Source organism: Saccopteryx bilineata, chromosome X (genome assembly GCF_036850765.1).
Source record: "Saccopteryx bilineata isolate mSacBil1 chromosome X, mSacBil1_pri_phased_curated, whole genome shotgun sequence".
NCBI classification, from domain to species: domain Eukaryota; kingdom Metazoa; phylum Chordata; class Mammalia; order Chiroptera; family Emballonuridae; genus Saccopteryx; species Saccopteryx bilineata.
In genome coordinates, this window is record NC_089502.1 from 120,878,171 (window position 1) to 120,905,513 (window position 27,343).

The 27,343-nt window shown below is 40.7% G+C and overlaps 1 protein-coding gene across 9 annotated transcripts in view; it reads left to right on the forward strand.

Annotated features, from left to right (window-relative positions):
- The window catches only part of DMD (dystrophin), a 2,360,554-nt gene that overhangs the window by 2,279,862 nt on the left and 53,349 nt on the right, over positions 1-27,343 (forward strand). For 7 of the 9 annotated variants that reach the window (XM_066250305.1, XM_066250306.1, XM_066250308.1 and 4 more), the window contains 6 exons: positions 13,569-13,735; positions 16,594-16,705; positions 18,968-19,104; positions 19,821-19,859; positions 24,033-24,098; positions 25,184-25,249. In XM_066250305.1, coding sequence (XP_066106402.1) covers positions 13,569-13,735; positions 16,594-16,705; positions 18,968-19,104; positions 19,821-19,859; positions 24,033-24,098; positions 25,184-25,249 — 587 coding nt within the window. The remainder of the gene's footprint in view (positions 1-13,568; positions 13,736-16,593; positions 16,706-18,967; positions 19,105-19,820; positions 19,860-24,032; positions 24,099-25,183; positions 25,250-27,343) is intronic. The other 2 variants (XM_066250313.1, XM_066250311.1) reach the window with 1 other exon arrangement.

Below are 27,343 nucleotides of genomic sequence, written 5' to 3' on the forward strand. Positions count from 1 at the left end.
CATGTAATTGCATCACCGCCACTACAATCAAAGCACAGGACATTTCCACCACCACTAAAATTCACTATTCACCCGCTTTGGTGTCATTCCGCCTGCTCCCAATCCCTGGAAACTACTACTCTGCTTTCTGTTCCTATCCTTTTGCTTTTTCCTGAATGGAATTTTAAATGATTGTAGGAGGCAATGGTGGAAGAGTTAACGGTATATATTGTACTTAGGCATACTGTGTCCTGGCTCATACTTGAGAAAGTATATTCTATGATATCTACAGACAGATTGCTCTGCCATGTATGTGCAAAAATGTCCTGTTAAGTAAGAGCTCTGTGGCGTAAATTAACATTGAGTATATTTATGGATCTGCATAAATTGAAAAATTGTGCTTTTGTTCCCTGGAGCCACGATGTTAATTGGTTTATTAGTCAGGTGAAGTGGAGAGCCTGAGATTGGACAGCTGTCCTTGAACATGTAAATGAGGAGTGGATAATCACCCCCTGTGTTATTGTTTGGGCTGATCTGATCTTGAATTGGTGATTCAGAACCCTGATTAATACTTATATCAGTGACTGCTGGCCTCCAACTTGCTCATTATCTTCAGAACTCTAAATAAATACTTGATTTCTACCCAAGACAGCAGTTACGGGAAGCTTTTAACTTCTTGTCTCATGAACAGTGCTCTTGACCTCTCAATCCTGATTTCAAACCAGAAAAAATTACCGTGCATGTGGGGATCCTTAAGCTCATTTCTCTGACTGAAAATTCACAGTTAGATGTCTGGGAAAAACACAGTATATGAGAGGGGATGCTTTATGAACAGTGGAGCTAAGAAAACAGACAGGCAGGAAATCAGTGTGGTGTTAGCTTTGTGTTTTCTGAGAAAACCAATCCTGAGGAGTTTTTCACATTTTATCCCCTTGACATTAATGCTGCCCCCCCCCCCCCCCCCGCCTTTCACAGTGATCAAAGGCGCTCTTCCTTCCTGTCTGCCATGCCCTCCGTCATGAAGGGGGGTGATTTAGAAGAAACAATGGTTTCAACCGTTGTTTGATTTTGGAGAAATTTCAACCATAAAGCTAAATAGAAAGGATAGTATAGTGAATTCCCCCATATGTCTTGTGCATCTCAATAACCCATGGTTCACGTTTTCCGCATTTACATTTCCCTCCCTCCCCATTCTCCACGCATGTCTGTTCGAATACATACGCACACCAAATTTCCCCCTTTAGCATTTAAAAGTAACAGGACATTACAACGTGAAACCTAAAGCCCCTAGGCAATTAACAATACGTCTTTTTTTAGGACTGTTCCCTACGCAGCTGTGATACATCTCTCATCACACACACTTTTAATATTCATTCAGTAAAATTGTTATCGGACTAAAGGCGTTCACGTGCCTATGTGCATCATAGTCCAGTCAAATGCAAATCAGAGTTTGCAGTTAAGAAAGTAAAGGTTTATTTCTAAACAAATGGAGCCGTGCCTGGAGTCATAGGTGAGCGCATGCTCAAAGACGGGGCTCCCCTAGATATAATCCGTGGGTTATATAGAGGGAAATCATCATCATGGTGGCTAAAGCAGTCGGGGTCCTAGTCTCTACTGAGTGGTTGTGAACAAGGTTTGGAGTAGTTGGTCATTGTAGCAGATCCTGGTGTCAACCATGGCTTTATTCTTTCTGGTTTTGTGTGGGTGTGGTCGTTCGGTTGTTCTGCTTCCATGGGCCTGGGGTGGAAACACAACTGAAGTCAAGAAGATGGTAGCCTTATTTAGACCAAATTCTCTTTCTGTAGTCAACAGACCTGAGGCTTTGTTCTTAAGATAGTTTGATGCTGACCAGAACCTGATATCCTAAGTGCTTAATGATTAAGGAAGGGAGGGGACAGACAGAGAGGAGAAAGGCTCTGTGAAAGAAGTGGAGTTTCTGCCTGGTTACAATGTCATCTAGCACGCTGTCCACATTGGAATTTCCCCTTCGCCCCAGAATGTTCCTTACATTGCTCTGTTCTCCTCCAGGATCTAGATGAGGTGTTTGTCTTGTATCTACTTGTCATGTCTGGGACTTCACTTCATCTGAACGGTCTTCCGACATGTTTTGGTTTTTCATTTACGACATTGACATTTTTGAAGAGGCCAGGCCAGTTTTGCTGAAGAAAGTCCATATCCTGGAGTTTTCTGGTTGATATGATTAGATTCCGGTTAAAAGTTTTTGACAAGAAGATGATAGAGGTGACAGTGTGTACTTCCCAGTATGTCACATCTCGAGGAACAAATGACACTTTGTTCTTATTGGTAACACTAAGATTATTAAAGTGGTGTCAGTCAGATATATCCATGGTAAAAGTATCCTTTTCCCTTTGTAATTAAAAAGTCATTTTGGCCTGACGGGTGGTGGCACAATGGATAGAGCATCAACCTGGGTTGCTGAGAACTCAGGTTCGAAATCTTGAGGTTCCTGGCTTGAACGTGGGATCATCGGCATGACCCCATGGTCTCTGGCTCGAAGCCCAAGGTCACTAGATTGAGCAATGGGTCACTAGGTTGGCTATCAAGGCACATGTGAGAAGTAATCAGTGAACAACTTAGGTGATGCAACTGTGAGTTGATGCTTTCTTATATCTCTACCTCCCCCACTCCCACTAAAAAATAATAAAGGCATATTGTGGTATTTTGAGACCTTGTGAATATACTGTTCTTCAACAGCCTTTTACCCTTTTTTTTAGTCTCCATTGATGATCCTTTTATTCAATGATTATATTGATAGTTGTGAAACAATGATTTTCCAATTCTGTCATTCTTTCTGCATGTGTTAACAGGCTTTATTCTGTGACAAAAAAGCTTTCACTTCTTCCTTCTTTTTTTTATTATCACTGTGGATATCCAAGGTGGTTTTGTATATGCAAAGAATGACACTTTTCCTGGCTGAACTGATTTTAGATACTGTTTTTGCCATGACATTGCTTAAAATGCCACTGTACAGAATTGACAGTCCTTTTTCCCCATAGCAATGTAAACATATGTATATGTTGGATAGATGCATTTTCATATTAACCAGTTCTTCTGTGGGAGTGACAGGTTGACCACATCATATACCATGAGCTGTGTGCTAATGAGGACCGAGAAGCTCATAGGATTTTCTCTGTTTTTCCTTTTTGCTACCTCAGTTTATATTGACCTGTGCCAATCAGTTTATGGAGCTCATATGTGCCATAGCATCTAATCGTACAATGACGGACACAATAGCAAAGAGGATGGGGGAAGCAGGCAATCAGAGTAGATATGAGTGTGCATTTATCACAGTTGTTTCTGAGAGGTCACGTGGTACCTTCTTATAGCTCTCAGTAGTTTAGCATAGAATTCAGTTCAATATAAACAAGTTAAAGATTCAAAAATATTTGGAGATCAGCCTGTATGTTCCCACAGGAAATCACTTTTATTTTAAACCATTTTAAGACGACGAAGCATACATATTTTATAGATAATCTTACCATTTCCTTAACCTCTTTGTGCATTTTTTCATCCGTAAACATAAAGTTAAACAGTTTATCTTAAAGACTTACCTATCCCCAAGCTTCTTTGATTATATGATAAATGTTATAAATGGAAAAGGCAGAAAGGGAAATGGATTACTGTACTTAGTCATTATCAGTAACGTCTTACCTGCTCTTCTGGGTAACAACTGTTGAAGAGAGATATATAAAGTAAAACAATCTTGTACATATAGTGTGGCCTTTCACATGAAAGCAGCTCTTTTCTGACTAGAAGTAGCAAGATGTGAGAAAGCATTGTGTGGAACCTTATATAAATGATCCCTTGTGTCCCTACACAACTGTTTTCTTAGCAGCTCAAAGGTAAAACGCATGTATCTTATGTCTAATAACAGGATCAAAATGGCACAGTTCCCTCTGTTTTACTTGTTACTTGCAGGTTTTGTATAGTTATATGGATTTTTTTTCTGTCACTCATTTGATTTTCATAAAAATTGGATTGTTTGGAAGAAGAGTCATTAATATTCTTTACAACTTGTTCTTGTTCCTCCTTTTATGTTCATTGCTAGTGCACGCTTCTCTCTTATGTAAAATATTCCACCAATGCCCTTGGTAGATTTAGAGGTTGTTAAAGAAATTGTAATGACAGCTTAGGGAACACTCAGGAACTGCCTGTCCTATACCGCCTGACCCAGGCTAGTCATTCTTGTAGTTTTAAATCTTTGTGTACAGACTGTAGTTCACAAAACAGTTCTGATCCATCTAAATTCAGCTAATCTTTCCAAACACTAGGGCTTTTTACAATCAGGGCCAGAAATGTTGGGTTGTCAGCTACTAATGTCATGACTTATTAACAATGGCAACAATATTGAAACGGTTTTTTGCATTCTGAAGGATACATTTTACTAGTGAATACAGCAAATGAAAATAGACAGGAAGGCAAGATTAACCTTTTCCAAAATCTATGGTTGGTCCTCAGTATTTTCCATAAATTAACCTTTTTCTGTCAATAAGAATGTTTGGAAATTCTGTTCATGCATTTGAATGTATTTAATATTTATACATTTAATTATTGTTTTCCCTTTAAATGGGTAGGAACTCTACAAAATAAAATTAAAACATATACTCATGCACATGAGTATACACACACACACACACACACACACTTTTATTCTAGCTAACCTGCCTTACCTTGTGTGGGACAATTATTTGCATGATTACAATAAACTTCTGCTGTTTGTCTTCAAATACATTGCATAGAGTTGTCTATTTGAGAAGCAGCTGAATTTCAAGTCTGGCTCTTATGATTTTATTTTATTTTATTAAATATTTTATTCATTTTAGAGGAGCTGGAGAGAGAGAGAGAGAGAGAGAGAGAAAGGGGGGAGGAGCAGGAAGCATCAACTCCGATATGTGCTTCAACCAGGCAAGCCCAGAGATTTCGAAACAGTGACCTGAGCATTTCAGGTTGTCGCTTTATCCACTGCGCCACCACAGGTGTGGCCCAGGCTCTTATCACTTTAACATGTTCCCTTGTAACTTCCGGCTTGGTTTTCTTTGTATAAGTCCTTTTTTCCCTCTAGCCACAGTCTCTTGCCCAGAGTGGCCTTTCTCTTACATCGTCAGTAGTCGAATAGGCCTAGCTTCTCAGTTTCTGTGTTGTCGAGGCCAGCAGCCTCCGCGGTGGGGCCCTCCAGGGCTCCCAAGGAAGTGTGAGGGTTGGTTAAAAGGCATGTGCCCACGTTGGTTTCTCAGTTCCAACAAATGAACCATGGTAATGTGAGGTGTCAGCAGTAGGGTAGGGTTTCTCAATCTTGACACTACTGGCACTTTGGCCCGGATAATTCTTTGTTGTGGGAGGCTGTTCCGTGCATTGTTGTATGTTTAGCAGGATCCTGGCCTCTATATACTAGACACAGTTAGCAACCCCTTCCCTACTTGTTCCAACCCCAGATGTCTTCAGATATTGTCAGATGTTCTCTGGGGTACAGAACTGTCCCTGGTTGAGAACCACTGACCTAGAGCATGGCCGCCTGCCTATGGGATTCTCTTCGGTGCCCCCGGTATGAATTTTGTGTATTCCTATATTTTAAGTCATTTCTGTTTTTGATGTTTATCTTCCAAATCTAGAAATAGACCATTAGCCTTTTGTGTGTGATACCGTAAAAGACAAGCCAGACATTTACAGAAAAAAACTATTTAAAAGTAAACTTTGGGCAGTTCAAGAATAGACTTATTTTGGCTTCTACTCCTTAGACAACTCTTATAATTTTAAATTTATTTTTTTGTTATTTTGCTCTTCAGGATGACTAGGCATTTTCTTTTTAGGCTCATTTAGATATTATAATTCTTCCTTTTATGTATTGGGATCATGTTGCCTCTTAATTCCCAACCATTGTTCAATTCAGCAAACTTTTTTAGAGGGTACAGAACATATCTCCTGTCTTCAAATAACCTGCCATCTAAAGGAACAGCTAAGGAGGTTTAGGCAAGTATTGTTCCCAGGACAGTAGTTCCTCTTCATCGTCCAAAAACTACTGGCTACAATCTCATGCATGTTTACTTCTTTCTATACTTAAAAAAAAAATTTTTTTTAAGTATTAACATGGTTTTTGAAAAAAACTCACAATTGAGATACCAGTTGCCTTCTCTTAAAAATACAATGTCTATCAGGTGTCCCCAAACTACGGCTCGCGGGCCGCATGCAGCCCCCTGAGGCCATTTATCTGGCCCCCCACCGCACTTCCAGAAGGGCCACCTCTTTCATTGGTGGTCAGTGAGAGGAGCACTGTATGTGGCAGCCCTCCAACGGTCTGAGGGACAGTGAACTGGCCCTCTGTGTAAAAAGTTTGGTGACCCCTGGCCTAGGTTCTGTCCGCTTGGCTCAGTGTATAGAGCATTGGCCCTGCATATGGACATCCCAGGTTCGATTCCCGGTTAGGGCACACAGGAGAAGCGACCATCTGCTTCTGTCCTCCTCCTCTCTCTCTTCACCTCCTGCAGCCAGTGGTTCCATTTTTCCGAGTATCAACCGCAGGCACAGAGGATACTTCGGTTGTCTGAGCATCAGCCTTAGACCCTGAGAATAGCTTGGTTGATTCAAGCATCAGTCTCCGATGGAGGTCGCCAGGTGGATCCCGGTTGGGGTGCTTGCAGGAGTCTGTCTCAATATCTTCCCTCTTCTCACCTAAAAAATTTTTTTAAATATAATGTATGTATTTATGGTCTCTGGGATGTGGAGCTTGCTTAGAAATCTTACCATCACACTTTCATGGCCATGAACCGATACCCTAAGGGAAAAATAAGTATCCAGGTTGAGCCCCTGGCAACCATTTTGGGCTTGTGCCTTCAGTGCCTAAGAATTTATGGAAAGCACAACATGTAAGAAACCCCTAAGTTATTCTGAACGCCGGCAAATCCCCGAACTCCAAACTTGCTACATAATGTCCTTTGACATTATTATATTGGTAATTATATCCTTTGGCTAGAAATTGAAGATGTTGGGATTCCTTGAACTATCTTTATACCTTGTTAAGATAACATTTATATAAAGCAACCCTGTAGCGGGTTGTAATAGAGAGGCAGTAATTACAACTGATTCCTTCTCCTCTCCTCCATGCTATATGGTGGAGTTCCGATACGGGAGGACCAGCTGAGAGGGGGTGGAAACCCAAAATACAGTAAAAAACTTTTATTGATTGATTTGAGAGAAACATTGATTTGTTGTTCCACGTATTCATACATTTATTGATTGATTCTTGTTATGTGCCCTGACCAGGGATCAAACCTACAACCTTGGCATATCGGGACAATGCTCTAACCAACTGAGCTACCTGGCCAGGGCCCCAAATACTTTTAACCTGTAGCTGCCACAGTGGAAGAAGATGTGATAGCTTTGCTTTTCACGTGTGCACGCCATAGAAGAGAGGCAAGGAGGTATTGCTAAAACTAAGAAACAAACAAACAAACAAAAAAAGCCCTAGGATTAAATGGCCCATTCTTAGAGTTTTTGCTTAGATGGTTCAAAAATGGTATTTAGGGGTAAGGACAAGATCATCCTTGATGCTGAGAGAAGAAACTTGAGGTCAATATCTATGTCAGCAAATAACAGCCCTTAGAGGATGAGCTCAATCCAGCGCCATGATACTGGCTTTTTTTTTTTTTCTTTTTGTATTTTTCTGGAGTTGGAAACGGGGAGGCAGTCAGACAGACTCCCACATGCACCTGACCGGGATCCACCAGGCATGCCCACCAGGGGGCGATGCTCTGCCCATCCGGGGCGTTGCTCTGTCACAACCAGAGCCATTCTAGCACCTGAGGCAGAGGCCATGGAGCCATCCTCAGCACCCAGGCCAACTTTGCTCCAATGGAGCCTTGGCTGCGGGAGGGGAAGAGAGAGACAGAGAGGAAGGAGAGGGGGAGGGGTGGAGAAGCAGATGGGCACTTCTCCTGTGTGCCCTGGCCGGGAATTGAATCCGGGACTCCTGCACACCAGGCCTACACTCTACCACTGAGCTAACTGGCCAGGGCCATACCTGGCTTTTGACCTCAACAACTTCCTACCATTCCAGTCTACCCGTAGTTATTTTTTCGAGAATGATCAAAATGCAATTTGTGCTGGGTTTTTAGTTTCCGTTCTATTAGGTCTTTATAGAAGCTTGCCTGGTTTTTAATTCTTTCTTTCTTTATTGCCAGACAAAGGGAGAGAGGGACTATCACTAGGATATAGAATGGTTTGTAGTAAAAATGAACGATGGAAACAGAACGAGCCTGTGCATCCCGATGGCGTGTTCTCAGTGCTGTCGTTTGGCATAAGCGAGCAGTTTTAAAGGAGCCCAAATGATGGATCTTGCGTCTTAGGGGCTAGAAAGAACCTTGAGCATTTCCAACCTTTAAGCACGGGAGAATCTATAGCATTTTGGAAGAGGAGAAGTGTCTATAGCTTCCCTTGGTAATTCACACTAATACTGTAACAACTTTCAGCATCAGGGAATCTTTCCCTGTGAGTTACAACCTGAATTCTTCATGCTGCTTAAGCTTGTTTCTGCCTCTTCTATCCTCAGTGGAGGGACTGAACAGCTGGTCACAGGCCACTATGGAAGAGCTACTCGCATAATTGAAAACTTATTAAACCGACCCTTCAGCTACTGTTTCTTGCTCGTTCATTTTTGGAGGGGTTGTTTTCCCTCATGGCTAAATAATCTCAATTCTCTTAAGCTGTTCTCATAGGTCTTTCAACCCCGTTAATTATCATTGTGTCTTTCTGCCAAGCTATCTACATTCTGGGTCTGCTGTAGCCACCAGAACTAGATGCCATTTTCTAAGGATTTGAACAGTACTGAGGGTGATGAGATCACTTCTTCGCACGATATTTGCTCTCTGCCTTTAGTAAAGCATCATAGATAGGATGATTGACGTCCAAAACATGGTATTTCCTTTTATCCTTTTCGGTTTTGCACCCATATTTATTGCTGACTCGTGGTCAGATTTTTTTTCTGTCTTCCAGAATGAATTGAAGCTTTCTGCTATATTGCACTTTCTGTATTAAACCTGAATTCTTACTTTGCAGCATGTTTTTGAATATAACATTAAACAAACTATCAGTTAAACCTAGGTCAAAAAATACATAGGTTCAGGTTAAGCATCAAGAAAGCCATGTTTTAAATAGGAATGAATTAGTAAGGCCATTCAGTGTACTGCCTTTCTGTAATGGTTTATATCCTAGCTACAAAGGGTTATTTTGATAAAGTCAGTTTCGAGACCAGTGGAGCAAGAGATTGTTATAGGACATATTGTAAGTGAAACTTGTAGTTCTTTTGACAAAGTCTCTCACTGTGTCTTTTTGTACGAGCTGGAGAAATGTGTGGAGTAGAGATTAGACGATGATATAACTGGAGAGAGTCACAGTTCAACAATCACAGGGAGCTGAATCCCGGATTTGTGGTGACCTGAGGTGCACGCTCCGGTGGTGTGCTTCCTGTTTGACTTTGACCTCCATGTTTGATATTTCCACCAGTGACATTTTGATGAAGACAGAACACATGTATTAAAATGTAAAAAATACACAAAGTTGGGTGTAAGGGCTAATTCACGGGCTGCTAAGGATATTGTTGAGCTTTTTAAGGATATTGATGAGAGTATGCAGTTGGATCAAACTACCAGAACAGAGGTGAAAAGAAACAAATCCAAATGAACAAGTACAGAATGGAGGGATTACTGGAAACAGCCAAAAGCAGCATTTCCCATCATGCCCAATAGCGCATTAGGACCTGTGGTGTTCACAGGTCTTAGAAGTTTAAAAAAAAAAAAAAAAGGTCTTGGTATCAATGAATAACAAGTGTGGGAAATTTGAGGTCAAAGAAAGTTTAACGTGTTTCTTTACTGATGACCTTCTTAGCTTCTAATAGCTAACATACATTAAGATTTTAAGACGGAGGTATAATATGCAGTGTTTCCTTAATTTGACCTTCTTTTTATGAAGAATGGTGCTGGATGTTTGATCTCCTGGACACACTGGGAAACACTGACCTCGCGATATCAGTGGAGTGGAAACCCTGTGTGAACCTAAGCCATCCAATTATACTGCCCGGAGAAATAGGCTACCACTCCCAGCAGATCATATTTAGAGCATAATTCTTTACAGAACAATGGCAACTCAAGCCATGTCATAGGAAGAAGAAATACAAGGAATAGGGATGAAGAGGCCCCGGCAGACATGAAAAGCTGTGGTAAAATATTTAAAGGGCTGTGTGCAGGCTGGAAAGTGCGCGATTTCTAGTCCACTGGATGATAATAATGATCATAACAGTGGCAAACACTAACGTGGCCCTTGCTATGTGCCAGACACTGTTCCAAGTGCCTTTCCCCTCTTAAGGCATTTAAGTTTTACAGCCCTATGTGATAGGCGCTATTAACAGTTCCATTTCATGGCAGAAGAAAATGAAGACACAGAGAGATACTGTATTTCCCCATGTATAAGATGCACCTTAATTTGGGGGCCCGAAATTTGGGGGGGATGTATTACATAAAGTTATTGAACTCAAGTTTTATTCATCTACAACAATGAGCACAAAAACAACTGTGAAAAGGCGAGAAATGCAAGTTAAAGAAAACTACAACCCCTGTATAAGACCCATCCAATTTTTAGACCCCAAATTTTCCCCAAAAGATGCGTCTTATATATGAGGAAATACGGTAGTTATTTTCCCAGAGTCACACAGCCAGTAAGTGGCAAAGCTGGGTGTTGAACTCTTGTGATTGGACCCTGGAGCCTCTAATTCTGTCTGCTCTGCTGGTGGATTTCAGCGCAGGCTGAAGAAACACTTTGAACAGGGCTTCTTATATGCAAATGTTCAAGTTCACCCATTAAGGATGCTTGCTCTCATACACGGGTGGTATTTGTACAAAGGCCATAAGAACGCGCTGGCCTTGGCTAGGAGTTTGGGCTCTGTCCGGTGCAGCTCTGTGTTGCCATTCCAAGACGATGAATTCACTTCTGTGGTCCCTTTCATCTTTAGACTCTATAATTCTTTTTTATTTTTTAAAATTTTCCACAAAGCACCTCTGTGATGGCACTCTGCACAGAGAAAAGTGCTCAACAAAAGCTTTTATCAGTGGTTTGAATTGATACCATTTTGCAGCTAGGAAATTCAAGGTTAAACAGCTCATTATAATGTTGGGACATTTGTAATCAGGGGTAATGACTGGAGTACCGCTGAAGTAGTGGGTGCTGTAAGCCAAGTGACCTGTTGGTCCAGACTCACTGCCTTTCTATCTGAAACGTGAAGAGACTCTTTATTAGCAAACCAGGTTCCAGGAGAAGCAATATGGCTTTACAGTTCAAACTCTCATTGCTTGTAGGATACTAAGTGTCTATCGCAGATTCAGTTTCAGCTGTTCTCAGAATAGGTAGTGCCCTTCGGCTCTTGGCAAAGCAAATGCAAGGCATTGTTGGAGAAGGCATTTTTTCAGTCAAAGGCTCAAAGTATCTCCAGAAAATATTTTCAGATCAATGTGTAGCACATAGTAAAAACAAACAAACAGAAAGGTACGCAAGAAGTCAAGGTGATTGAGAACCTGCAGCAACAGCAGGCGACAGAAGCAAACCTACTGTACTTTTATATCTTGGAATTATTTGAGATTATTTTTTTCAAAATTATGCTTACTTACTCTGTTTAAAAGGAAATAGACAACATTGAAAAAGATATGCAGGAAACCACAGTCTTTAGAAGTGACTTTGAAAATGACCAAATGCCCTGGCTGGTTTTCTATAGTGGTAGAACGTTGGTCCGGCGTGTAGAATGTCCTGGTTTTGATTCCTGGTCACAGAACACAGGAGAAACAACCATCTGCTTCTCCACCCCTCCCTCTCCCTTTTCTCTCTCTCTCTCTTCCTCTCTTCCCCACCCACAACTATGTCCCAGGCGATTCGCGAGTGGCGGCCCTGGGTGCTGAGGATGGCTCCATGGAGCCTCCACCTCGGGCACTAAAAATAGCTCAGTTGTGAGCATGGCCCCAGATTGCTGGGTGGATCCCAGTCAGGGTGCATGCAGGAGTCTGTCTCTATATCTCTCCTTTTCTCACTTGGAAAAGGGAAAAAAGTGACCAAATAGAACTTCTAGATATTATAAAGTACAATAGCCAGTTTCAGACTTACTGTAAAGCTCAGACTAGATGCTGCTAAAGAGAGGAATTGATGTCCAGGTAGAGGGGATTATAGCAATGAAGCACAAAGGACAAAAAGGGGAAAACTAGGGACATGCTTCTCAGAGAAGTGCAGGCTGGCTTGAAGTGCACACTGACCCCCCAGGTTTCTGTAAGCAGAGCGGAGAGGGAATGGAGAAGACACACTATTGTGGAGGGGATGACTGAGAAGATTCCAGAGCTGACGAAAAGGCTCTAACCCCCCGGTTAGAAGCCCAGGTGACCCTAAAATGGATAAATAAAACCCTAGAGACACATGACAAGACAGGAAGAGGACAGATTACCTTCAAGAGAACAAGTCAGCCTGACCAGGTGGTGGCGCAGTGGATAGAGCGTCAAACTGGGATGTAGAGGACCAAGGTTCGAAACCCCAAGATCACCACTTGAGCGCGGGCTTATCTGGTTTGAACACAGCTCACCAGCTTAGACCCAAGGTTGCTGGCTTGAGCAAGGGGTCCCTCGGTCTGCTGTAGCCCCGCGGTCAAGGCACATATGAGAAAGCAGTCACTGAACAACTAAGGTGTCGCAATGCACAACGAAAAACTAATGATTGATGCTTCTCATCTCTCCGTTCCTGTCTGTGTGTCTATCCCTCTCTCTGATTCTCTCTCTCTCTCTCTCTGAAAAAAAAAGATAAAACGCATGACTATGGTAATATATAAATCAAATGATGGGTAAATATCATATATTTCAAGCTTTCTAAAAGCATTGTACTGTTTGGGAGGAAGGGAAGAATTGTGTTTATTAAATTTAAACTTTGAAAGACAGAGAGGAGGAAAGGAGGAAATAGAGACAGACAAAGAAATCGCAGTCACCGTTGAAACAACACCAGTTAGTTGTGCGGCCTTGGAAAAGCTGCTTCTCTCACTTACCTCTGTTTCCTTGTTTGTGAAATGAAGCTTTGGGCCCAGATGGATCTTCAAACCTCTTCATTATGATTCTATGACACATTGAAAAATAGATTCTGTAGGAAAGGAAGGAATCAATAGTTCTGAGTAAGGTTTTTTTTTTTTCTCTTCTTTGAAATTTTATCAGTAAACACTTGCCTCTTGGTTCTGGTTAACTCATCTATCTGTTCAAACACTGGAGTGAATATAGTCTCACTCAGGTGCGGATTTTGCTTTCTGTTGGTTGGTTTTGTTTCATCTTCTTGTCATCTAGTAGCCACACAGAGTAAAGCAGTTCACCAAAGCCTTAGGGGTAGGTAGGTGGCTCAAATGAATGGAGGGGGACAGTCGCAGAAACAAGCTACAAAAACTGGTTCTCGTTGTGCAGCTATTGTTTTCTTCTCTTTCTTTTCACTTACTGCCTGGACTGACACGTGCCTCCTTTACCCTCTCTCCTTCTTCGCCCGCCTCCCCCTTGCTCTCCCTCCCGGCTTTGCAGGCCAATAATAAGCCTGAGATCGAAGCGGCCCTCTTCCTGGACTGGATGAGACTGGAACCCCAGTCCATGGTGTGGCTGCCCGTCCTGCACCGCGTGGCCGCTGCCGAAACTGCTAAGCACCAGGCCAAGTGTAACATCTGCAAGGAGTGTCCAATCATTGGATTCAGGTATTAGGAACCCCAAAAATGTCTGGGGTTTTTTCATATTGTTTCTTTCCTTTATATTCTTTGATCTTTTACCTCCTGGACTAGTTGCTGTTAGTCTGTTCCTCTTCACAGTGGGAGAGGAGGTGGCCAGGCTAGAACGTCCATCATTCCCGTCACTCCCTTAATCACTGGGTTCTTTTGGTGGATCTGACTCATTGGGCATGTGGTTCTTTCTGCCTTCACTCTTCAGCTCTGCAGGGGCACAGTTTGGGGGAACAGGACTGACTGCCTGTCTCCACCATGATACTGTCCGTCAGTGGTATACAGATACACAGATACACTGGGCCTCCTTCCTGGAACCAAAACATTTTCTTCTTTTTTTTCCTTCCTTCCTTCCTTCCTTTCCTTCCTTTCCTTCCTTCCTTCCTTTCCTTCCTTTCCTTCCTTTCCTTCCCTTCCTTCCCTTCCTTCCCTTCCTTCCTTCCTTTCCTCCCTCCCTCCCTCCCTCCCTCCCTCCCTCCCTCCTTCCTCCCTCCCTCCCTCCCTCCCTCCTTCCTTCCTCCCTCCCTCTTCCCCTTCCCTCCCCTTCCCTCCCCTTCCCTCCCCTTCCCTTCCCTTCCCTTCCCTTCCCTTCCCTTCCCTTCCCTTCCCTTCCCTTCCCTTCCCTTCCCTTCCCTTCCCCCCTTCCTCCCTTCCTCCCTCCCTTCCCACCCAGGAATTACTTATAAAACTAAGACATGATTCTGTTTTGAGAGACTCATCATGGTAGCTCAGTCTCTTACTCACTCTGAACCACTTTGTGCCCCTAAAATGATGAGACTTGTTTTAAGCACCCCAGAACTTGCTTCTTTATCTGGGAATCTGATTACGCTCTCTGCATACTCTCCTAATGAACTTCTAAGGGAATAGAAAGTATGCAAGTCAATGAAAGATTCACAAAGCCACTTTAAAAGGAAAGTGTTCCTTATAAATTTAAAAGTGAAAGAGATAGGCAACAGCAGGTTTTTATCCTGATATTCTCAAAATGTCATAGAAAACAATTGGCTCTTAAATCTTCCATTTTGTTGACCTGTTTGGGGAGACAGGGTCTTTTTAAATTAATCTATCTGATTGAAGAGCAATGCCAAGTCCAGATTCTGAAATGATGATGTATTTCAGCATCTGGATCAACATCAGGGTTTCCTTAGCGATGAGCAAGCCTTCAGGTTGTGAACTAGTTAGATAGTCTATGCCTCTTCAGGAGCCACTTAGCCGCTAAGTAAATATCCTTCCTGGTTATGCGTAGACTTGTTCTAATTCTTTGTTGCCTAATAACTACTTCGTGTCATTTGTGTACTCTGTCCTTCCATACTCCATGCTGTTTATTTACAAAGAGGTTTTCTAAAACCGATGGAGGTTTCTAAAGCCTAGATAGACAACACAGAGTAGGCAGTGCTTGCAAAGGGCCCCTTCTTTCCTTCCGAGATTTGGCAGGTAAGAGTGATGCTGTGGGGGGCGGGGGAGCCCCGGGGAGAGCAGTACAGTGTCTCCTTTTCTTAGCTTCCCTCACCAATAAGACCTAGGGGGAGATTTTATCAAAAAGGCAATGCTCTGGAGGTCTAAGAGCATTTTCACATTCACATTCTTTGCCCTTATCAAATTAGATTATTTTAGGAATCAGCACTTCTCCTTTCTCTCCCCTCCCCCTAAAGATGGTTGGGATCTAAAAAAGGTGGGTTTTCTTTCCCACATTCCCAAATGTGACATAGGAATATGTTTATTTGAATTGGCTAAGATTCTTACCTGGGCAAGCAAAAGGCAGAGAGTATGAAACAAAGAATGTGCTATTCTGCGAAGAGGAGGAAATGTACTCAAAGGTTATAAATGTTTTCTTCTGGTTCTGGCCGGTTGGCTCAGTGGTAGAACATCTGCCCAGCATGTAGATGATTTCACAAGAGAAGCGACCATCTGATTCTCCACCCCTCCCCCTCCCTCCCTCCCTCCCTCTTCCCTTCCCATAACCATGGCTCGGTTGGAGCAAGTTGGCACTGGGAGCTGAGGATGGCTCCATGGCCTTCCCTCAGGCACTAAAAAAAGCTTGGTTGGTGAGCAACAGTCCAACAGCCCCAGATGAGCAGAGCATCGCCCCATAGGAGGCTTGCTGGGTGGATCCCAGTCAGCACGTATGCAGGAGCCTGTCTCTCTGCTTCTCCACTTCTCACTTAAGAAAAATTTAAAAAAAAATTTTCTTCTATTCCAATTTTTGTCATTTCTTGGAGCTTCAGTCATCATTTGTGGGTAATGTGATAAGGGATTTCTGGAGAGAGACAGATAAAAGAGATTCTCCAAGTAACTTGCTGAAGATGAATCATGTCAGTCAATAAGAAAACGTTATTTTAAAAGATTCATTTTAATTGGAAGTTCTTGTTCAATTTTCTTTCATCTAATGAGATTGCTTTATCTTTGTACATTTTTCTAAAATAATTACTTCAGAAAACTTTTGTTCCCATGATGGGTTGGGGGGCCTACAAGACATGGATCTCTCTCTCCTGGAAGTTCTTTCCAAATCTAGCATTTGGTCTTCAAAAGACTGGACATTTGCCAGTATATTCTTACTTAATCTGAAAGAATTCCTAGTGGAGTTTAAATAAGAGCTGAGTTTTTTCTTCCCTCCTTCCATATGTTTATAGAATAATCTTCCTGCCAAAATGTTTTCAATACAGTAGGAGAAGCACCAGAGAACTCTGGAGGTAGGAAGTTAATCACTTACCTGGTGGAATTAATGAACAGCACAGTCTGTTTCTAGAATTAAGACCATGTGGAAGAAGGTTTATTAAAGAGTGTTCTCTGGGAATTTGATTTGAAGAAATACATATGTGTTTGGTTTTGTTCCTTAACAGGTACAGGAGTCTAAAGCATTTTAATTATGACATCTGCCAGAGTTGCTTCTTTTCTGGTCGGGTGGCAAAAGGTCATAAAATGCACTATCCCATGGTGGAATATTGCACTCCGGTAAGTCACATGCCTCCCCTATGCGAGTTAGTTCACCTGGGAGAAGTTTCCATTTAGGGGACAGTATTGCGGGTCATGTGATGCTGTGATGTCTACATTCCCCAGATGTTTCCCCAGATGTTCCCTAGCTACAGTGGCTCCAGATTGTAGGTGGCAAGACTGACCTCATCCCTAGTGTGTAGCAGGCGTCCCCAAACTACGGCCCGCGAGCCACATGCAGCCCCCCTGAGGCCATTTATCTGGCCCCCTGCCGCACTTCCGAAAGGAGCACCTCTTTCATTGGTGGTCAGTGAGAGGAGCACTGTATGTGGTGCCCTCCAACGGTCTGAGGGACAGTGAACTGGCCCCCTGTGTAAAAAGTTTGGGGACCCCTGGGTAGGGGAAGGGCTGGCACACGTGGACTGTCATAGACACTCGAGATATTGTTAAGTGAATAGTTTTTTCTTCCTTTTGCATCAGTTGGAGAGAAGATATTTTCACATTTCTTTTGCACAGCCCTAGCAATTATGTGGAGAGGTTTTATGGCCATGGGGCACGTTGGGTATGGGGGTGTAATGTGTCTCCAAAATTCATAATTCACTTTCAATCAATCCTGCTCATCTCCTATTGGTTTTCTATACTAATACCTGCCAAGTACAGTGGTTCCTTGTCTATCGCGGGGGTTGGGTTCCAGAACCCCCCACAAGAGGCGTAAATCCACAAAGTAGCAACCTTAAATTTATTTTATTATTTATATATCTTTTAAGGCTTCATAAACCCTCCCCACACTCTTATAAACCTTTTCCACACTGTCATTAAACTTTCTCACACTTATTTTACCACAAAATAATTAAAATAATAAATATATAAAAATACCTGTGTACCACAGAATCCCGCGATATGACAAAATATCTGCGATACAAAATTAGATAGATAAAATTTAAAAATCCGCAATACACTGAGACCACAAAAAGTGAACTGTGATATGGTGAGGGACAACTGTAAATGCTAGGTGTTTCCTTTTTAAACTACTCTGTGTGAGGTAGGTATTATTTTTATCCCCATTCTACAGATGAGAATTCTGAGGTCCTAAGGCTAAGTAATTTGCCCAAGGCTCTGGAATTAAGAGGTGTAGCCTTCTCCCAAGATATTGTTTTGGGAAAATGTTCATTGGCTGACAAAACTTTGGAAAATCACTGGCAAGATGGAAAGGGCCTGGACCTGGTGGTCAGACAGACCTGGGTGGAAATGTTTCTTCAACACTCCCTGCTTGCCATTCAAAGTATGATGTGGCAACTAGCAGCATTGGTATTCCCTGGGAGCTTGCTTACTAGAAATGCAGAACCGCAGTCTCCCACTCGTGACTTTCTAAATCAAAACCTGCATTTTCTCCAGATCTGCAGGTGGTTCCCACATACATCTCAAAGTTCAAGAAGCTCTAAGTCAGAGACCCCAAACTTTTTACACACGGGTCCAGTTCACTGTCCCTCAGACCTTTGGAGGGCCGGACTATAAAAAAAAAACTAGGAACAAATCACTATGCGCACTGCACAGATCTTATTTTAAAGTAAAAAACAAAACGGGAACAAATACAATATTTAAAATAAAGAACAAGTAAATTTAGATCAACAAACTGACCAGTATTTGAATGGGAACTATGCTCCTCTCACTGACCACCAATGAAGACATGCCCCTTCCGGAAGTGCGGGGGGAGGGGGGGATAAGTGGCCTCAGAGGGCCACAGTTTGGGGACCCCTGCTCTAAGTATTTCTCTCCTGCATCGTCAGAGTGATCTTCCCAGTTTTTTCATTGTCTTTCTCGCTTTGATTCCTTTTGCAAAGATATTTGTTGCTGGAGAATGAATCATGCTGTGACTAGAAGGATACTGAGTGGGTGAAACATAGTATCTTATATTTTTAAAAGACCACAAAGAGTGCCAAACTGAAGCTTAACTTTTTTACTTTAAGACTTGCATTGATTGAGTAGCCCAGTAGTTGAGACACTTCCCTTAGACATCTAAGAACTCCTTGAGGTATGGTTGCCCCAGTTTGGCAGGAGATCTGAGCCTCAGATAGGTAAATGACTCACTCACCCAAGCTAACCCCACTAGTAAATGCCAGGCCTGGTTTCCGAACCCTGGTTTTATCTGACCCCAAAGCCTTTGCTCTCAACCCCCACTCTCTCCAGAATAACCAAAGGAACGCCCTTCGGGAGCACTGCAGGGGTCCTTTGTTTGGAGGTCTTAGGCTCCCAAGTCTGATCTCAACACCATTTCTCTTTCAGACTACATCCGGAGAAGATGTTCGTGACTTTGCCAAGGTACTAAAAAACAAATTTCGAACCAAAAGGTATTTTGCGAAGCATCCCCGAATGGGCTACCTGCCAGTGCAGACTGTCTTAGAGGGGGACAACATGGAAACGTGAGTAGTGGCAAAAGCAAAACACACTCTCTTTTGATGTCTATTCAAGCTCCTCTCAGCTGAATACCCTCCTTCACTCCCAAATGCAAACAGTCTCTCCTATTTCTTTCTCTAGATTGACTTTAGCTGAAAAGAGTAAAACAGGCTGACATTCAGTCGGCATTTCCCATGTTGATTGTCCCATGGCAATTACCTTTTCCCAAAGTTTAACCTTATCTCACAGGGAAAGCACCATGTTACTACAACTGCTAATTCCCTCTACGAGGCCTTTAAGAAATACGGGACTGTTTACAAATGAGTGATTCCAATATTTCATTTTGAGTTTTCTCGCGTTAACTGGTAGACTTTGTGTCTCTTTGGATCTGATTGTGTGGTCATATCTAGTCATTTTTTTTCTACTTGAGAAGAAAATATAGTCCCAGGAAATTCCTTCACAGTAAGTAATAATGATTCTCATGATCAAACTGAAGATGTCTTCACATCTTTTGAACCTCCTCCTTTTTTCCCATAACTCTGGTGGTAATCGCACCACTGTTGGTTTTTTCTTTTAATTCACTTTTCACTTTTGTTTGGCTGTTGCTTTCCATGGTTTAGCCTTAATTGGTTGGGCTTTATTTATTTTGACCTTTTGGTAATTTGTTTTCTTTTTCTTTTTTTTCTTTTTTTGCGGCTGAGTTTGCCTGTGTTTCTTCACCACCTCATTTTTTGTTTTGCAGTCCTGTTACTCTGATCAACTTCTGGCCGGTAGATTCTGCGTGAGTACTTCTGCTGAAGGGTGCTGCTACCACCAATACATTTCGCTTGCTGATTTAAAAAAAATAATTTTTCGTTTGGTTTGTTTTGTTTTAAAGACATATTGATTTCTCTTCTCTCATTTCAATTTTTTTGCTTCCCTTGGTCAAACTGAGAGAGTGCCATCTTACCACACAGATCAGAAGAATCAGTGAGGTGTTTTCGGGTCTCCCACATGCTCACAGTTGAACCAACAGAAATCCAATTTTTGGGGTTGTTAGTTGTATTCCTGGTTTGCATATTCTTCAGTTATAAGCAGGGAAGAGCTTTTCTTTAGCCACATTTCTTGAGACTTGATGCTTTAGGACCTCCAAAAGGATGATGGTTTATTCTTTAAGGCCTGTTCCAAGTGGATGGACTGTTAAATATCAGCAGAATTTGTTCTAGGGTATGATGTTGAGTTGGGCTGTGTAATTTCATTATGGTGTGTGGACTTTTTATCAGGTAATGCCACGCTCTTTGACTAATATGCACATGAGCTCGTTTTTAACTAAACTCACTTTTGCTCTCCTCTCCAAACTGAATGTTCAGCTCACCGGCAGGAAGGCGTACTGCAGTCTTTGTTATTACTATTGGCATGTATTAATAATACTAATATTAGATACTAACAGACATTTGATTTATCTCAGAGTTTATCATGGTAGAAAATTGATTTGGGGGGCCTGTGGTTTATATATTAGCAAACAGTGTGCATGTTTCAAAGTCACTGTGTGGAGTTTTGGGTATTTCACAGTGTACTTTATTAAGATATGTATTTAAAGTCAGACAGCTCTATTATATATAAGGGGTAAACAAGCAATTTGGAAGGCAGGCCTATGTAAGAATTTAATATGCTTCTGTTGGGTCTAAATTATTTCACCATGTAATTTAAAGTAGATCCTTTTTTAAGATCCTGTAGTGATTAATGCAAATGATTAATTGAGGTTTATTTTAAGCTGCAGTACCGTGCCCCTTAATTTTGAGCTATGGGAGCTATAAGTAGTGAAGTACCTGATTTTCTTTAATTATCATGCTCAAACAGCTTGGGAGTCATTAAGTTTCAATTATGTTCCTTGTTATTGGTAATTGTTTCCCCTAACCCAGGTAGTCTATTTGTTTACAGACGTTAGACCCTTTCATAAATAATAAGCTTTTTAAAAACTTGATATAGTGAAATCCTCAGCTTGATTGGATCCTGATAAACAAATGGATTAACTCTGTTAGAATAAGTTTTTACCACTTAAAAAAAAATCCAAAAGACAAATATGCTAAATAATAATTTTTAAAAATACATGGATAAAGAAAGCAAAAAATAATAAGCTAAGAACAACTGAAAGGAAGAAAGAAAAGATGTTTCTTTTGTACATACACTCATGTGAAGAAAATTATGACAGTGAGTTTGGTATAACTGATTTTAACTAGAAGGCGTTTGTTTTAAACTTTGGAGAACTTTAAAATTAATAACATCCTTTGTTAAAACATCTTCTCTAACAACTGAAATAGACCACTATTTTGCTTCTTCTAAAAGTTTACTAGATTATTAGAAAATGGTGGGACGTTCTAATTTTAAAGAAGAAAAACCCAGCAGACTAAAGTCCCTATTTATTTAATACCACTAATTTTATTAAAGTCCTCACTCAGAGGATTCTATAGTCTATAAAATATATTGTAAAGCTGGTCTATTCAGGTAGAAGAGCCAGATCTGAATGTGTTTTATTATGCAGGAATTCTATCTGATGTTAACATGATGATGACAGCATTTAATCCGTTGAAATGGATCGCACAATTTGAAAGTTTACTGAGACACAGATCTTTTCTTTTGCCTTTGAAAAAACCTTTATTTACCTGTATGTCATATTATTTGAAACTAAATCTAGCATAAACCTTTCATATTGTTTGTCCACAAATGAGACAGTCAAACAGTATTCTTTGAGCTGTTCTGCTTTGAAACATAAATGGAGGGAAACCCTAATGGAGTTTTCACAAAAGAGAAAATGGTGGTGGGTGGAATGGAATTGGCCATTAACTGTAAAAGAAAGAATCCTTCTGGGTACATTGTTTTGTATTAGGAAGTGGGAAGGGAGAACAGTATTCTTACCTTCCCTTTGAAAACTCTTTAAATAGGCCTTGCATTTATAGTTTGCTTCTGGGCTAAGTGGTTTTGTACTTTTACTAATTCCTGGTTTTTAAATGATTATTCTCTGAGCAGTACTCCCTTTTGGCTCATTTTCTGACTTAATAACCACCTCCTGTAGTGTATATATTTTTTAGATTTCTGGCTATTATGAGTTCTTTGTGCTTATGCATGCTGTTAGGTGCTGTGTGCATTAATAAGAAAAATTACATGGAATTATCAAGGCTAAGAATTAAAGCTCTACGTAAGATTTTCTGTATGAGAGTTGACTAAAGTGTTTTGGATTTACATGCTTGGTTTTCCTGGTGTGGTTATGCTTCAGGGTCCCAGCTTTTTCTTCTATACATTACCCAGGTAGCAACTGTTATAAGGGAAAACAGTAAAACATTTTTCTTGAAGGTGGGTTTTTAGCTTATAAGAAGTATATAATTCAAAGGTTGGTCTGTTTGAGAAGATAGGGCTTATAAGCCAAATAATCCAAGCGCTAAATTTTCTTTACTTGCAGTGACTTTTTCAAAACAAACCTTAGCATTTTCATAACTATAGGCTGCTCCAGGGCTATGGATCTAAGAAATTACCAGATTAACTCTCCCAAACTAGAGTGAAAATTCGTGTGGAAATCTTGGGATCTGCCTAGCAAGTTGGGTAGTCATCCTTTTGTTTCCTCTTGATAGTTTAAATGTCTTTATTTTTCCTTCGACATTTGATTACAGTGCTTCTTGACCTAGACAACATTGATTTCATAAATAGGACATTTCTTTATCAGGGAAGACTTCAGTCCCCTGGTTATTTGTTGTAATCATTTTATGATTGTGTATCTTCTTTAAGAAATAAAGATTTGTAACACATTCTCCATGTAAACCTAGGTAACTACACGGTATTCTTTCTTTCTTTTTTAATGTAAGAAAAAAAAACCTAAACATCTTCTTAGTGTTTTCACCAAGTCCCTGAATGCTGCTTGGATGCTGGACCAAACCAGCCCTCACTGAATAGATTACTGTTGACTTTTGGATCCATGCCTTTACCTAAGGGCTTTCTTAGGAGAGAAATGGAAGAGACCTTTTGTCTTATTCCAATTAAAACAAAAAAGCACAAGCCCAAACTGGTTTTCAAAACAGATGGATCTTTTTCCTAAAGTTAATCCAAAGATACTATAACAACTTTGAGAATAATTAATAGATTAGATGTGAAAAGATGGGGGAAAAAATGTGAACCCTACCAAAATTCTAGTCTGTGGACCAGAAAAGGGGTTGGGGTTATACCCCAAAAGTATATATATAGACTATTCATGCTAATTAATTCCCTCTCTTGTTTTCCCCTCTATATATCAGCACACAGTATCCCTAATAAGAAATATTTCTGAAATTGTGACATTCTATTGAATTTAGTCATTCTTTCTAAAAACATTACAATAGAATTTGGGCTCGTTCCGTTTTATTCTATGAAGTAGTAATATACCTGCTGCTAAACTGATAGATATGTTCCTTCTGTACAGAATTGTACAGACCGAGACATCTTGATATGTGGAATCTTAAGAGGTTATGGACTTAAGAGTGGCCTCTTTGGAACTGAAATTGTTGACTATGAATCTCCTAGGCAAACATACAGTTTTCATTCAATAAAAAGGGCTCTAGCACATGGCACAATGTGTAAACTTTTGAGAATTTTAAACCACACAGTGCTAAAACAATTTCAGAACTATAGGATATGAGCTATTACAAGCTAGGACAAAATGTCACAAGTGATTGTCTCCCTCAATCTTTTCTAGAATTGAAACTTTCCACAGAAGGTTTTGATCTCTCTTTATGGCTTTTGATAAAAGCAGAAGCATGAGAACCCCTCTCCCCAACCTGGATTTAGAATACTGGACGATATCTAAAATAGAGGAACAACTCAGTGTGTGCCTTGTCCCTAGACTTAGAATAAAAGCATTCTAGGCTATGTATAGAGCATAATGGTGTGGTGGGGTTTTTTCTCCATTAATGGATGGTATCTATGACTAATCACATTTTCTGCCTTATAGGCCTGCCTCGTCCCCCCAGCTTTCACACGATGATACTCATTCACGCATTGAACATTATGCTAGCAGGTATGAGACTAGTTGAATGCCAGGCAAATATTGATTAAAGTAACTAACCAAGGAAAGCTAACCTATAATAATTTTAGACAAGTATTTTTTTTTCTCCCCCCAAATTTGTCTGATTTCTACTAATCAACTTGCCCTCTAACGTGCATGCCGTTCCACTGCATGTTGGTTTTGGACACCAATAAGGGCATTAGTCCAGAACAATCTCCCTGAACCCCGGCCCTTAAACATTCCCGATAGTTTGGTATGTCTTGTATACTGAGCACGTTTACGAAATTGGCTTAGAAACCATATCTAACCTTTTTAGAAAACTGCCAGACCAGACATTGGTGTGTGAAGAAATGCTACTATGTTATGTGGAGAATATGAAAGCGTCAGCTTTCCACTGTGTGTTTATTTTACGTAACATACCGTAAAGAAGAGTTGATTTTGCTACTGCTTGGACTTGTCTGTCTCACCTTCTTTGTGCTCGAGATCATTTTTATTATAACTAAAAACTGCATTGCTAATTGTAAGGTATCTTATGCTTATTAAATAAATCTGTAAGAGTCTGGTTAACTTTTTTTTTTTTTAGTTGTAAAAAGACTTGATTATTGTCTGAGGTGAAGGAGGTTTCTAAAGGTAAAAATTGGTAGTAGAATGTATAGAACGCTTACTGGGAATCGGTCCTTGATCAATACTCTCACTGCCGAACTTGTCTGTCGTCAGTGGGAAACTTGAATGATCTTAACAAACAAGGGGCAGGGTAAGGTACAGAGTGTATTTGCTAAGGAAGCCTTGCTTCTGACAAAACCAAGGCCTGTTCTCAGTGAAAGGAAGATGGATCTGTGACGAAGAAAAGAACAACAACAAAATACGACTTCCCTTGATCCTTCCTAGCGTAAATGTAAAGCTGCTAACTAACTAGCTGTGGTCCGCTGCTCACCGCCTCGAATGGTTAGGCCAACACACACATCCTTTTAATGTGAAGGGTTCCTTTCTCCTCTTGACGTGATTTATCCCTTTAGTTTTCAGGAATGTTCGATTAGGTCTTGAGTAGATTCTAAGAAGTCACATAAGTTTTAATGAGCTTTTACGTTTTTTATCAGGCTAGCAGAAATGGAAAACAGCAATGGATCTTATCTAAATGATAGCATCTCTCCTAATGAGAGCATGTAAGTATCCCGTCTCTTTTTACAAACTGTTCCTGAGGATGAAATTGCTTGGAGGGATTTAGAGGTAGGGTAGCACAGAAGAGAGAACCTGGCAGCATATATATGTGATCTTTCAAGGAGCCATTCTTTACGATTTTCCCCGTAACTCTTAATCTGACACGGAATGAGCTCATCCAAACCGTAGCATTTCATTATTGGTATTCCAGAGTAGCAAAAACAAGTTGGCCTTAGTCTAATTTCATACCATAGTATCACAAACTACCAAGTCCCAGATACTTAAAATTCTAGGAAATGTTTAATCTTTGACCAGACCTGCCCAATATTTAAAGCAATTGGATAATTTTTAAGTGATGGCTAGGTAGTAGTTCCTCCACTCCTGGAGGAGTGGAGACAGAATCTTGCAGAGTTGTATTGGCGAATATTCCCATACGATAGGTTAGTTGGGCACTTTCCTTCAGCGATCCAAAGCAACAGATTTTCTGTGATTTAAAATCTTCATGAACTAAATAAAGAGAGGCAGTCTTGTAAAGGGTTTCAGAAGAAGGAGTACAGATTCAGGTCACAGGTTTTCAGTAGGATGCTAAGCTTGGCCCGTCTAAGGAAGGAAAGAGCGTGATGTTACAAGGGGCAGGGAAACAGGCTTCATTATGGAGTGGGGGAAGCATTCACCGTAAGGAGCACAGAGGAAGATCACCATGCACTAAGGGCCTGAGGTGGACGGAGCAGAGTAGGAAGCTAATGCAACCTAATTAAGCAGTGTCGCCCCAAGAAATTCAATAAAAAAGGAATAAAACTCATATAATAGAAAAAATTAAGTTCTGCTAACTGAACAGATAATTTAGAAGAAATCTGGTCACAACACAACAGTGTTTGAAGTTGGAGAGCTTATAGCTCTGACCAATTTGTCATGGAAAATCTAGGCAAAGAGACAAATGAATAAGTTTATCACGTAGTTGATATGTCCACCCAAAGTGACACTGAGATGAGAAAAGGCTGAGGGAAATCACATCGACAGGGCATTTATACATACTGGTTCTTGGAGACGTGGGAGTCATTCATCTCATCTGATACCTAAAAGGCAATGAAGGTGATAATAAAGAATCAAGTCAACATTCAACCAATTGTATGTGACTTAGTTGCTTAAAACGACCTTTTTCCCAAACGTAACTGTGGTACATTCTCTTTCTTAGCTACGGGGGAAAGTATTAATATTATTCACATTTAAAATACTTTAACGGGAAAATTTGTGACCAAAGAATCAACCAATGTAAACGACCTGAGTGATTTGCTTTTCCTGGTCACTGATTGTAATAGTAGAAGCTCTAGTACATTCAAATTAATTCAGATTGTATCTGGATAATAATGGCTGCCATCCACTGACAGTTTTAAGCAAACAGTAAAAGAAGTTTAATTATAACTATCTTTGGTAATTAAACATGGGAAGGTCTAGCAATAAAATTTCAGAATTTGGGAAGAGAGTTGATAAATTAGGCTGTAAAACTGCTTTTGTTTTCTTTTTAAATGAAAAGCTTTAGATGATTCTGAGGACCTAAAACCCATTTTGACTCATTCCTGGATAGTAAAATGATATTTTAGGGGCAGGTCTAGGGAAGTGGTTTGGAGGCTTGGTTGACTTCTCGTAAATGTTTATTTTTAACACCCAGTGATTATTTTTAGTCAGTATTTCACTTCTCGGCCAATTACCTGGCTTCATGGACCAAAATTATTTAAACCAGGAGGATTATTTCCTAAAAAAATCTGGATTTATTTTTCAACTTGAAAAACACTGCGATGAGAAAAGGAAGTTAAGTGGGTGTAGAGGGCGATCGTCTTCCTGGTGTTTAGCCAAAGAGCGTTAGCCTCTCCTTAAGGACAAGTGAAGTTGTAACTTGGAGGTACACGGGCTTTTGAGCAGCTAGGAACAATGCACTTAGAAAATAATTTTTCCGTGTAGTTAGGGAGTTCCCAGTTTCAAGGAGAGGCTGCAGCTGCCTTATAAACTGTAAGCATTTTGCTTCTTTGTTCCCCAAGATTAGCTGCTCTAAAGAATGCGTTGTTCAGTTTCCTTTTAGCCACCTTAATGGCTTTTTTTCT